This window comes from Scardinius erythrophthalmus, assembly GCF_964197995.2.
Source record: "Scardinius erythrophthalmus genome assembly, chromosome: 11".
Taxonomy (NCBI): Eukaryota; Metazoa; Chordata; class Actinopteri; order Cypriniformes; family Leuciscidae; genus Scardinius; species Scardinius erythrophthalmus.
Window position 1 is genome coordinate 35,300,849 of NC_138231.1, and position 13,188 is coordinate 35,314,036.

The following is a 13,188-nucleotide window of genomic DNA, read 5'->3' on the forward strand; positions in this document are numbered from 1 at the left end:
GCTTAGACGCTTCTCACGAATCAAACAAACTCAAGCTTCTCTTTTCTGATATCGAAATCCTCCGACATTTCTCTTTAAAATTTCTCGTTTTACACTTCTAATTCTTGACCGGTGTTTTGTTTTGCTCTGCTCTATCCTCTGGAGGATTTTCTCTTGTAAATAGTGCTTTTCTGTTTAAACATGACAAATGACTCCATTCTTCATAAGTATTGAGTCATTTGTAAAGGTAATTGTTTTCCACTTTAGTTTCTAGTTCATCCCACACATAGAAAAGAATACATTAAAGCTGAAAAAATATTTTTATGTTTTGATCATTCTGCTTTTGTTTGGTCCTGTTTCCAGTGAAGTGAGGTCAGGTATCAAACTTTAAAGTCGACTACTTGAGAGAAGTCCAGGGGAAGGGCTTCGACTACGACTGGGCATCTGACAGACAGAGAGAGAAGGATACAGCTTAAAATCACTCACAGAGCAGCTGGCAAAATGCCTCTTATTAAAAACCAGAAATCATTGTTTTTGGGTAATTCGCAGAGAAGAATGGAAGAATTTGTAACAAAATTGTACTAACCCTCAGACTCAGTGAGGAAGCGTGTGCAAGAGAAATATGAAGAAAACTTAATTGTTAAACTAATATGAATAAACCATATTGTTTTCCTTTGGAAATGTTTAAGGAATAGTTCACAGTTCTGTCATCATTTACTTGAATTCTAAGCCTGTATGATTTAACTTTCTTCTGAGAGTCCAAAAGAAGTAGCAGAACGTCTGAGCTGTTCTCTTTCAAAGAATGAAACTGCATGAGTACCAGGAGTTTTCAAGCTCCAAAGAGCAAAAACGCACCATAAATGTACTTCAAAAATGGTTCAGATACACTCACCGGCCACTTTATTAGCAAGGTGTACCTAATAAAGTGGCCAGTGAGTGCAAGTTGTGCACTATATTCCAACTCTTCTGAAGCCATATGACAGCTTTGTGTGATGAAGGGACTGATTTAAATCATTATTCACTGAATTTTTGTTTTTTGAATGCCATGGCCACCATTCACTTTCATTGTATAGAAAATGCAGCTTAGAAATTCTCCTATAAATGACTCCTTTTGTGTTCCACAGAGGAAAGAAAATCATACAGGTTTCAGACGTGTAGGTGAGAAATGATGATAGAATTACAAATTTTAGGTGGACTATCCCTTGAATTGGAAGAGTCAAACGTTCAGTAGAAACTCACAAATGTGCGGCTGGGGCTTCCTGAACGAGAGCGAACGGGACTGGAACTACGACTCCTGCTTCTCCACTAGAGAAAAACATGTACATCCCACACAAACTTAAATATTTTAATATTTAATCATTTTAGATCTATCTACAGTATATCAATTATTTTATAATTCTTTAACAATAATGCATAAAACTTATCAAAAATATCCACAAAAACTTTTCTTCCCCTACTTTTCGCCTTTTCAATGCAGTATGAGTATGTCATGACTAGTATGAATGCTATTTTGATTGATTTTCTCCAAATGGCCTCCACATACCAGAGCTCCTCTCCTAGTGACCGCCTCTCCCTTCAGTATGACAGTGTCTCCCTCCAACAGTGCAGGCCACACGTGAAACGCCACCAGTGGAGCGGTGAACTCAGAGTCAAAACTGCGCCTGTACCTGAGAGGAAGAGAAAGTGTGATGGATAAGCCACTGTGTGTGTGTGTGTGTGTGTGTGTGTGTGTGTGTGTGTGTGTGTGTGTGTGTGTGTGTGTGTGTGTGTGTGTGTGTGTGTGTGTGTGTGTGTGTGTGTGTGTGTGTCTCAATATGTTTTTTCTTCTCATGAAGCATTGACAAAAGTCTCAGTGTAACATGCCCCTTGTGTATGTGTGAGTGTGTCTGATTTATGAGCTCCACTCACTTAACATCACTGTAGAGTTCACCATCTGAGCTGAAGGCCAGGTCCAGTGGTGGGTCAAGAGTTTGCATGGCAAATGCTATTCGACATGCTTCCCTAATGAAGCTGCTGATCAGAACAAAGTCCACCTCCGGAGGGAAAGAGATGCGTGGGTTTACGTTCATTGCGTTGATCACGTCCTAAACAGATGGAAATTTTATAATTTCAACAATTCAACCATTCAAAAGAAAAAGAAAAAGAGAAAAGTCATTTCTGACGTATGAAAGCGATAAGACAAAAAAAAAACCTTTGTGTTTATTAGGAATATCAGGGTTGCTATACTTAATCACAAAAAGTGTGGTCAAACGTACATTAACGCTGGTCTGCACATCATACAGGTCCAGATTTCTCACAATGTAATCCACCACTGCATCCTCCAGACTCTCAGGACCAATATGAGTAGAGGAAAGTGTCTTTCTCACACGTCCTTTAAACTGCCGATAGGCCAGTTTAGCAGCCTGAAATGATTCCTGTTGGACAATACAAATTATTAATTACAATACAGCATCTGCTGCTATATAATATAATATAATGTAATATAATATAATATAATATTTTTTTATTTCCAGAGAAATATAATTTTTCTTTTTTTTTATTTTGGATTAGATTAGTTCAAAATCAAAGTAAGTATTATTTCTTTAATATGTTCTACGACCATGACATTTTTACTAGCCTACATTAGCGATTATCTCAGGATCGTAATTGATAACCAAAGCCATTCTTACCACAACAGCGATAAAAAGTATCCTCTGGACTGTTTCCAGGTCGTCAATGTATCTGCGCAGTACACTTTGGGAATCCAGCCTCTCTGTGGCATACAGGTCTGAGAAACGGGAGATCATCCGAGCATGCCGAGAGGAACTAGTGAGCTGGGCGCGTGTAGGAGACTCGCCTCTCACAGGGCTAACCGAGCGACTCCGCCTTGGAAGAGGACTAGGTGAACGGCTCCTGACCAATCTGGAAGTGAGTTAAAAGAGTAAGTAAGGCTTACTTAAGTCTCATTTGCACTGAGCAACGAGGTGTTTTTTATGTCAACTGTACCTCTCCTGTAGAACAGTTTTTTCAGCGGTGAGGAACGAGACCTCATCTCGTAGGATTCTGACCTGCCTCTCATAGTCATCAAGTTTATCCAGCTTTCTCTTATATAGATCAACCTGATCTTGAGCAACTCGCAACCTGACACAATTCCATTATTTAACATGATATGAAAATTCAGTTCTCAAAAATTGCTCATACAACTGTCTAAAAGTTCAACACACAAAGATATAAATAGAAATTTCGGTAAAGTTCACCATCTCTGACTCACTCTGCCTTTAGATGTAGTATTTCATCTTCTGTGGCTAACAGGGTAGTTGCAGATTTATTCTTTGTGGAATCCAGTTCAATCTGGGTGTCAGCAAGCCTGGAAACAAATAAATAACACAATCAATTATTTTGATTTATTTGTATGAAGTGTAAAATGTAAAAGGTGAACCTTTCTGTATTTTGATGTATTGCGTATAAGGATAAATGAATATAATTTTATGTTTAATGGATAGTTCACCTAAAACAGAAAAAAGCTATTTTTTTCCCAGTGGAAATAAATCATTTTTAAAGAAACTTCAAATAGATGATATCCATACTTCACAATAAGATCTATTTCATTCCAATCTAGTTTAGACTTATGATACTGACTCCTGTTTAACTGAATCCAACTCCATACGTGTAGAAGACAGCCGGTCTTCTATTTTCAGCATGTCACTCTCATGAAATGAGGACAGTTCACGAATCTTACGATCTTTCTCCACAGATTCCTAATCGGCACATACAAAAGTATATAAGCGTCAACACAGAGATATTGGCAAGTGGTGACTCAGGATCATTATTTCACTCATGAAACAGGCATGTGGAACCATTTAAAGACAGCTGTAGATGATTCTGGATGTCCAGCTCACCTGAATGAGGCTAAGGCTGGTATCTGTGGAGACAGACGAAGCTGCAATGGTGAAGCAAGAGCCAAGCCATGGTAAAAGGCGAGATTTTAGTGTGTCGACCCCTGAATAATGTCCTCCTGAAGAAGAACGAGGACAATAGAATCTGATTGAACATTAATTTTGAACAGTCAGCTAGAGGGAATGGTTTTGGTACATGCTAGAGCTAAATGAGACTAAATATTGTACATAAATACTGAAAGTAAATAGAGGAGTGAATCCGTTTGTTACCCTCTTGTGCTGTAAGATTGAGTATGGTGAACAATTGACCCTGAATTTTAGAGGTGAGCTCCACCAGCTCACAGCACCTATTCAGGTTCTGGTCACAAGAGAACACCTGAGAGAAAATATGACCAAATGATGTAATGAGATAAGATATGGCTAGGTAGTATATGCAACATCAGGTATAACAGCGAGAAGTTAAGCAGCACCTGTGAAATGCCCCTGAACTGCAACAATGTGCTGAATCGGATATTGCACTTCCTGCTCAGGTAGCATGAAAACATATATAGATATTTTTATTTATTTATTTTAGCTTAAAATTGACAACATAATAGCTTAGTAAATAGTAAAAGATTATGAAAAACTACTACATTTCTCAAAGATTTGAGACACCAAATAGAAATTTTTGACGCGCAAAAATATTTAAATTAGGCTACTTTAATTCAGAAACTGAAAACATGTTTATCACAGACATTTTTGAAGAATAACTTAATAGATTAGAAGACTGACCCTTAAACGTGTGCTTCGAATTCCTCATTCCTAATCATAAAATGATCATTTATTTATTTATAATCATCCATGTTTGATGTTCTGGAGTCCTTGCAGGAGTAGGTTTCATCTCTTCAAATGTGTCTGAAGTCCTCATAAGGGTCTGGATCCAAGATGGAGCATAATCTCTGGTTATTGTGAAATTTTAATTTGTAATAATAATAAAAAAAATAATTTAAAAAGTATTCAATGTATTTATTTTTAAATACATTCAAGTTATGTTATTTGCAGTAGCCTAATTAAAGATTGATGTATAGGTCTCATATTTTTTTTACAATCATTTTATGTTATTATTATTTGTTATTTACCTTTCAAAATAGTGTATTATTCTTTTCGGAAAATAGATAGGCCTACAATAAACAGGGTCCCTAAAAAGTGTAAATAAGAGAAAAACCACATGGTCCCTAAATTGAGCTGATGACATGTAGCCTATACAATAATTAAAGAATACCGTAGCCTTATGTGCCTTTATATTTTTACAGTCCATTTTCGCTGATATATCAGTGTTATTTGCATTTAAACATTTCTTATTATACTTTTATTCTGAAAATAGACACAAAAGTAACACAATTCCGTTAAAAAACGCGAAAGAGAAAAACCGCACGGTCCCTAAGTTGAGCGTCAATAAGAAGCCATCAAACGCGGAAGTTCGCGTCATTTAAGGTGGAACGGATAGCGTCAATAAGAAGCTGCGAATAAGAAGCTGGATTCAGCCTCGTTGCGACGACTATACTGTAAATTCCACTTAATAAGAAAAGAGCAAAAACGACTATGAGTTCCTCCATTCAGAAAACACAAGTCTGACGGGAGCGCGCACGTTGCCTCTCAGCCTATCAGAACTGCCCAGGAATGGAGTCGCCGTTGTCCTGACAACGAGCGTCCATAGAAACCAAACTTTGCTGCAAAAGCTAAATGCAATAAAGCAAATATTGCTCATGTTCGTTGCTACATAGAAGCACATTGAGCATATAAATTCATACTCATACATTGTATTCATTGTATAATGTATTCATACATTCATACTCCAGATACTATGACCGTCTAACTGTAGGTTGCTGTGCATATTGAGTTATGCTAAACCCCACCCATAAAGCAGATCCATTTAAATAGTTTATATGCATTTAGCCTCCAGTCCAGACAGAATCTTAAATATCCCAATCTGGAATCAGTGACTCCTGAATGTATGCACGATATCACACATAAGTGCCTAAACAACGTAAAGTCTGGCAACTATTGTAAACTAACGTTACTCTAGCGGTTAGATGTGATCTGCAGACTAAGTGCAGTTTGAAGTGATGATGATGACTTACATGGTAGTCTTTGTACCAAGCTTCCAGTTTGTCTTGCAAAACACTGTACGGAGATGAGTTCACCAGTCTTCGTAAAGTGTCAGCCATAGCTGCAGATCTGCTGCTGTAATCCTGCTTCAGGACGTCCCAGTGCACTTAATCCAGCAGCGCGGGTGCGCGCTTTTGTTTTTATACTGCTAGTGCTAGTAAAAGCCCACCATTCACACCCTTGACTTTCAGCGAAACCATGGACGCGCTTTTAGTTGTAGCAACGGTTTGCTAGACATCTCAGTTTGAGGAAATATAGCTGTATAAGGACAAGCTGTACATGGACAGCCCGGACCATATGAGCTGGGTTTTTTTTAAACATCTATTATGTTGCTCAGACAGAGTCTGTCTGAAGTTGCAGCTCAGTTCTCAGTGATCTGTTAAGTGGGTGTCAGATGTCCAGTGCAGGAAGATCTTTTTTCTTTTTCTTTTTACATTCTCTTGAAGAACAGGTGTAATGCCTTAATTGATTTTCCGTTATTTAACTTTATACCACGTGACATAATAAGCCATTAAATAAAAAATAAATTATTTTAGACAATGCATTGCAGCTATTGATAAAATTGAGTTATCCAGCAACTGTGACCTAGTAAAATAAGACACAAAACACTAACATAAACATAGGCCTATATTATATCATAATAAAAATAATAATAATAATAATAATAATAATAAATAATATTAAAAAACACCTCAATGTACACATGAGTTAACTGATCACTTAAAAACTTAAAATTATTAAAGCAATGCATATACTACATAACTTTAATCATATTTTACAGTAAACATATTTTGTTTGAAAATTAAAATAGTTCATACTTTACAAAATTACACGTAAAATTGCATATAGGGTGAATGCAGTTTAAGTTTGATTGTTGTGCTCAGTGGGTTTAAACTTTCAGAGCATGACAATGACCTTTAATTAAAGAGATAGTATTTCAATGATAAAATAGTTTTGGTTGATGCAATATGACACTGGTGGGTGTGGCCACACCTCAAAGGAGGACTCCCACAAGGTTAAAAGTAGAAAACCCTTTACTTTATATATACCCGACTTCACAGACAGGTCTTAGGTTAAGCAAGGATTGTAGATAGCTAGATGTTTTTGCAGAATGTTTTAGATGAACTTTTGCGGTTTTACCAGAGAATAGACGGGCTCTGGTTTTTACCATTTAGACGGAAACGCAACGGTGGAGCGTTTTTAAGATTTCCACTCTGGAGGGTGGTTTCACTTTTTTTGCGTTTTTAAGCCCCGAAAACGCCATCGCCGTCTAAACGAAAGGCACATCTGATAAAATGTGTTTACGTTTTCACCCGCGAGCGTTCTCGTGTAAACAGGGACTAACACACATACTGGAACACAGCTTTTTCAAGGTTGGATTTGGCCAGGCTCTAACTTTAAACAGGAGAGTCTTCTCAAAACCTCAAGATAATACGTTCTTTCTCTCAAAAGCCGCTCGTTTTTTTCCGGAAAGACTCGGTACAGCCTATCTTTCTTTTATAAATATAATAAAACTAAAGACGTTTTGGAGATATGAAGGATGCAATACTACTCTATAGGTAATCAAGATTAACAGGAGATTAGTGCTCGGGCCCTAAATATCACAAGCCTAGAGAAGTCATTCAACTCATGTGATATTCAGAAATAAAAATATTGATGAATACCTTGATTAAATCAGTTATTACATATACATTGAAGCAAGTTTATTCTAAAATCCACACCCAAAATAAACATCATGTCTGCTGTCATGCTTTCTGTGTACTTCTGTGGATTCAGTCCCACGGACAGCGATATTTCTGCAGGACTGTAAACATCAATCAATGCACATGAATTGTGTTATTGTGAGAGTTTAATGTTAAACAAAGATGCCACACAACAGGAAAACATAAAAGATAGTTTTGCCATTCTTTTTATTCAACACCTGGAAAACTCTGTTACAATGTAAAGTCTTTATCGCACTTAAAAACACAACAACGGTGAATAAAAATAATAAAATAATAATAAAAAATAAGTAAATAAAACTGCAAGACATGGGCTGTAGTTCTGTAGAGTCCAGACAAGATGATCCAACTTGCTTTAGCAGTCGGCCCATGCTTGCAAAACCTTTTGAAATAAATCATGTCATTATTAAAACCAACACACCGACACAGTTCTTGTTCATTTTGATTTCAAATAAATAAATATAAACAGTTGTAAAATGAAGCGCTTAACTATGTTCAGGAGATTACACATGATTTTCCACTTTCTACAGTCTGGATTGTTACCAAATTACAGTTCATGTTAATTCTTTATTATTTCCTAAACAACTTTTTAAACACCATTATTATAATGCCGTTTTTATTGTTGCTAAAGGACATACTATAGCATTAGAACGCACGGTCTAACGTTACTTTTTAGACAGCCTCTATCTTGTTTACCACACTACACTGGACATTCGCAAGTAAAGTATGCCATAAAACAATACTTGACCATTTTGATCAATTGTGGAAAATTTTGTAGTTGACCATCTTTGTTGTCAATATCATGTAGCTGCTTAGAATTAATTTGCAAACATTAGCTTTATTGCACGTGTAATTAAATACGCGAATGTGCGAATATAAAACCAACACTATAACGTAGTGGAGCCGTTTGGAGCCGAAGTTGGGGACCCACCCGCAGACAGGGCCGGTTCTAGACATTAGGAGGCCCTAGGCAAAATTCATGTTTGGAGGCCCCCCACCCCCAATAAAAAAACACTTGAAACAAAAATGATTCCTAACCTTTTTATTTATACAACATTTAATTTTAAAAGCAGTATATTTTTACTTACACAGTACATAAGTTTGGACACATTACTATTTTTAATGTTTTTGAAAGAAGTCTCTTATGCTCATCAAGCCTGGATTTATTTGATCAAAAATACAGAAAAATAATATAGTGAAAATAGTTAAAATTTAAAATAATGGTTTTCTATTTTACTATACTTTATATTTCTGTGATGCAAAGCTGAATTTAGTGCCACGTGATCATTCTGATTTATTATGTTAGAAATGGTGCTTAATATTTATTTTATAACCTGTGATACTTTTTTTCAGGATCTTTGATTATTAAAAAGTTGTTTTAAAAAAGTCTTCACTGTCACTTTTTATATATTTAACACATCCTTGCTGAATATTCCTGTTTTTTTTTCTCTGTATTTTTGATCAAATAAATGCAGGCTTGTAGAGCATAATAATAAACTTCTTTCAAAAACATTAAAAATAGTAATGGGTCCAGACTTTTACCGGTACTGTATGTACATATTAATCAAACTTTATCTAAGGTAATCTCTTTTTTGTTTAATGAAGATGTTATTGTTGTTGTTGTTATTTTGCTGTTTTATTCAATTTATTCACAGTTCCAGAATCCCACTTCAGTAGATGAGCATAAGTGATTTTATATTGCATTGCTACCTTAAATATGCTATACACAAATCAAGTGGAAGAGAAAGACACGATCGCTACTGAGCAGAAAAAAATATATAAAGTGATATTATTGGCGTAATGTCAGGAATCTAATCATCAGCAGAATTTAGAAGATAGACCCATAGATATGAGATCCTTTATTTGAAACATTTAAAAATGTTGTAGTGTGTTGGCTTTTTAACTTAGAATACAGACGTCTTGTCTTTTAATTGTGTAGCTTTTTTACTAGTCAGCTCCCGACGCGATGTTATTCATTGTACGCGCAAATTCAAAGCGTCGCGTCTTGGGCACGTTACGCTCGCGCTCTTTTAAACTCGTAATAAAGCGGTGAATGATTTTTCCAGAAATGACGCTGATCTACAGTACAAGTTTATATTTAGAATACATTGCAATCACTCCAAAATAGATGACGACAACTCACACACCTGCATTATGAGATGTGCTTCTTTGTGTGCTTATTAGGCTTTTGCCTCGCAGCACCTGATGGATGCGTTCTTTACACATACTTTCAGAAGCCGGCACCCGCTTTGTAACGGACACATTAATTGGTTTAACTGTAGTAATGTAACAGTCTATGGTTAAGATAAACATCGTCACTATTTTTTAGTTAATAAATAAATATTGAAATAAATTGTAGATAGGACATTTGTACATTTTTTTTTTTTTTTTTTTTTTGTCCCTCTGTCTGGGCCCCATCCCGCCAATCGGGCCCTAGGCACGTGCCTAGTTTGCCTTTGCGTTAATCCGGCTCTGCCCGCAGACAAAAAAAAAAAAAAAAAAATTGTATGGCTCCACTCCAGACTTGTATAGGCCTTCATTTGCTGTCTGGTGTAGTAGTACCAGAGTAGAGCTGTGTCCCAATGTGAAGTCTGCATCCTCCGAAGGCCGTATTTGAAGGCCGATTGCGTCACAGCGGAGCGACGAAGGATGTCCCAATTCAAGAGGTGTGTTCAATATTATGGCCCTGTCCCAAATGGCACACTCCGGACTTGTGGACTTCCTCAGAGTCCACACTTTGGTGACGTCATGTAGTGCAGACCTATAGGGCCCTTGGCGCGAGTCCACGAGGGCGCATTGAGAGGTATTTTTGGGACAGACTCGATCGGCACGCCGGAAATAATAGTCTGGTTATTGTTGGACAGGAGAAATCACATTTTTGCGCTCCGACGTCTTATCTCCATCACAACTACACAGCCTAATTTTACAGTTCTATATTTTGATGTTGTGCATATCACCAGGGCATTAAAAAATAGATATATCATGCTTATTTAAATGATGTATACAGTTGTAATAATAGGCTACATAATGTTCCATTTGAACTTACAATTTTAAAACATAATTTAAACATAATTTTTTTCAATTTACAGGTTTCAATATTTAATACTAAGTTTACATATCAAAGCCCTGACATTCGGATCTATTTATTTAATGAATCATAATGCGATCGTATTATTAAACGCACTATTATTATGTTTGAGACATCAACCACTGGTCAATGACCATAATGTTTGTATAAACTGTAGGTAACAACTGGTAAAATGTGCATTTAGGTCATAAAAACCGTAATATTTTCTTCTCAGCCATGTCAACAATTATCCGTGAGTAAAATCTCCTCCCATCTGTTGTCTGATTGGCCTTTCGCAAGGATTCCTGGGTAGTTAAAGTGCGTGAAGCCTACATCTATGCGGGCTTCGCGGAAGACCGCTTCAAGGGCACAAAGGGGGCGCTGTTGAGCACACTTCAGAGCGGTAAAATGCTGAATGGGACAGCCTACGGACTCGTAGACTCAGCGAGCACGCGCAATTCAAGTCCACGAGACCGAAAGTCCGCATGAAGTGCGCCATTTGGGACAGGGCCATTATGAAGCTGCAGACTCGGAGCCTGCATCTACAGTCCCGCACCCAGAGTCCCGCATTCTCAGACCCCTCGTTTTTCGAGACAGCGCCTCCTGCTGTTCAGAAGATCGTATAACACCCTTATCCAAATGCCATTGAAAACAATAGGATGCAATATTACAGTCTCGTTTTTAAAGTTATCCAAATAAATATTTGCGTTCCCTGCTTAATGCATGTGCCAAAAAAACTTATTGTGTTCTCTGACTAACAAATTACCCAGTAGTTTTTGAGCGTGGGTGTAATTGAAAGAAAATTACTGATGGAAGGGATACAATTAGCCTACTATGGAAGCTTGTTTCCGCCACTGAATAATAAATAAATAATAATAATTGCGACTTTTTATCTCACACTTCTGACTTTTTTTTCCTCACAATTGCGATATATCAAGTCAGAGTTTTTGACTTTTTTCTCAGAATTGCGAGATATGATGTCAGAATTGCGAGAAATAAAGTCACAATTGCGAGATATGAAGTCGTAATTCTGAGAAATAAAGTCGCAATTGCAGATTGAACTATCTTCTGAAAAATATTATGTGATAGCCTATTATATTGCTACGTTTTTTTTTTCAAATTCCAATTTTTCTTTCAGTTCAACCTATAATGGTGTAATTAACATTATACCATGCTAACATTACAAAACCTTTTTTTTTATATTTTGAATGCGAAGCAAAACTCAAATAAGAATAGACAAAACACCAATAATAAACAATTCTATACTTTATTTAACGATCACCTAAACATCATCTTGCTGTAAACAGGACAAAGCAAAGAAAAAAGGAAAGAATTGTGTTAGTGACTTTACTTTTCTTCTTCAATTGCTTTAAAAAAACCTCCTCATTTATAAGTCGCTTTGGATAAAAGCGTCTGCTAAATGAATAAATGTAAAATGTAGGCTAATGTAAATGCATAAGGTAAAATAATTTCTGGTAGGCGAATGTTCCTTCTTTTTTAATTCTTTTTGCAATCACTCTGTCAAATTCCTCGACTTCACTAAAATAAAAGATGAATGCCATTGTCAAAAATATTGTGTAATAATAAATAATATTTTGGCTGGCAACAACTTCATATCAGTTAAATTATTATTGATTCATTTTAATACTTACGTTTTATAAGAACTAATTTAAGTAAAAGAGGCGAAAAAACACACATTAACGGCTCAAATTTTGTTACAAACTATCTTTACAAATATTAAATGGACTATTCATATGTTGGTGTATCGATGAGCTATAAAGTAGTTTGATTAAAAAAGAAACCGAATGAGGTATGATTCGCTAAATAAAATTGACGACACTCACGTTCTTCACATGTTTATCCGATCTAATTTGATAGGAGGCGCTGTCTCGAAAAACGAGGGGTCTGAGAATGCGGGACTCTGGGTGCGGGACTGTAGATGCAGCAGGCTCCGAGTCTGCAGCTTCATACTACTCGGTGTGTTCGACATCGGCTGCGGCTGGATGTAACCAGAGTCTAATATGGCGAGAAGTTTCACTCTCAGTACACTTCCGGCTTCTGAACTGGTTGCAGTTCCACTCTGATTCCATATGAGGGCGCTCACAGGACGAGTGCAGAATGAATGGAGGTCTATGGCGCTATACCAATAAAAATCCACTTTTCTCAGGATATAATTTTTTGTCTAGTAATTTGAATGTTGTATTCGAAAGGAGATGCAAATAAATTACACATTGCTGGGTGTTAGATTTTTTTGAGGCACTTATTTGCTTTAAAAAGTCTTTTAAAGTGTCAATGACGTCATATACATGTACGACCCGAGATACTGCTTCACGGCAGTCCTTCTGGTGCGTTCGCGCTCTGCACTTTCTTTTCACTCGAGGCATCGACAACACAGCTG

General features: G+C 36.7%; 1 protein-coding gene across 1 annotated transcript; it reads right to left on the minus strand.

Annotated features, from left to right (window-relative positions):
- Positions 1–366: 366 nt before the first annotated feature.
- On the minus strand, positions 367–6,061 carry spata18 (spermatogenesis associated 18; the record flags this gene model as incomplete). The annotated part of the gene is made up of 12 exons (XM_081377906.1): positions 367–423; positions 1,219–1,284; positions 1,523–1,646; positions 1,888–2,063; positions 2,235–2,393; positions 2,649–2,880; positions 2,965–3,099; positions 3,230–3,325; positions 3,598–3,716; positions 3,858–3,973; positions 4,125–4,230; positions 5,975–6,061. 12 exons carry the CDS (start codon positions 6,059–6,061, stop codon positions 367–369), a joined length of 1,473 nt encoding a protein of 490 aa, XP_081234032.1.
- Positions 6,062–13,188: the final 7,127 nt, after the last annotated feature.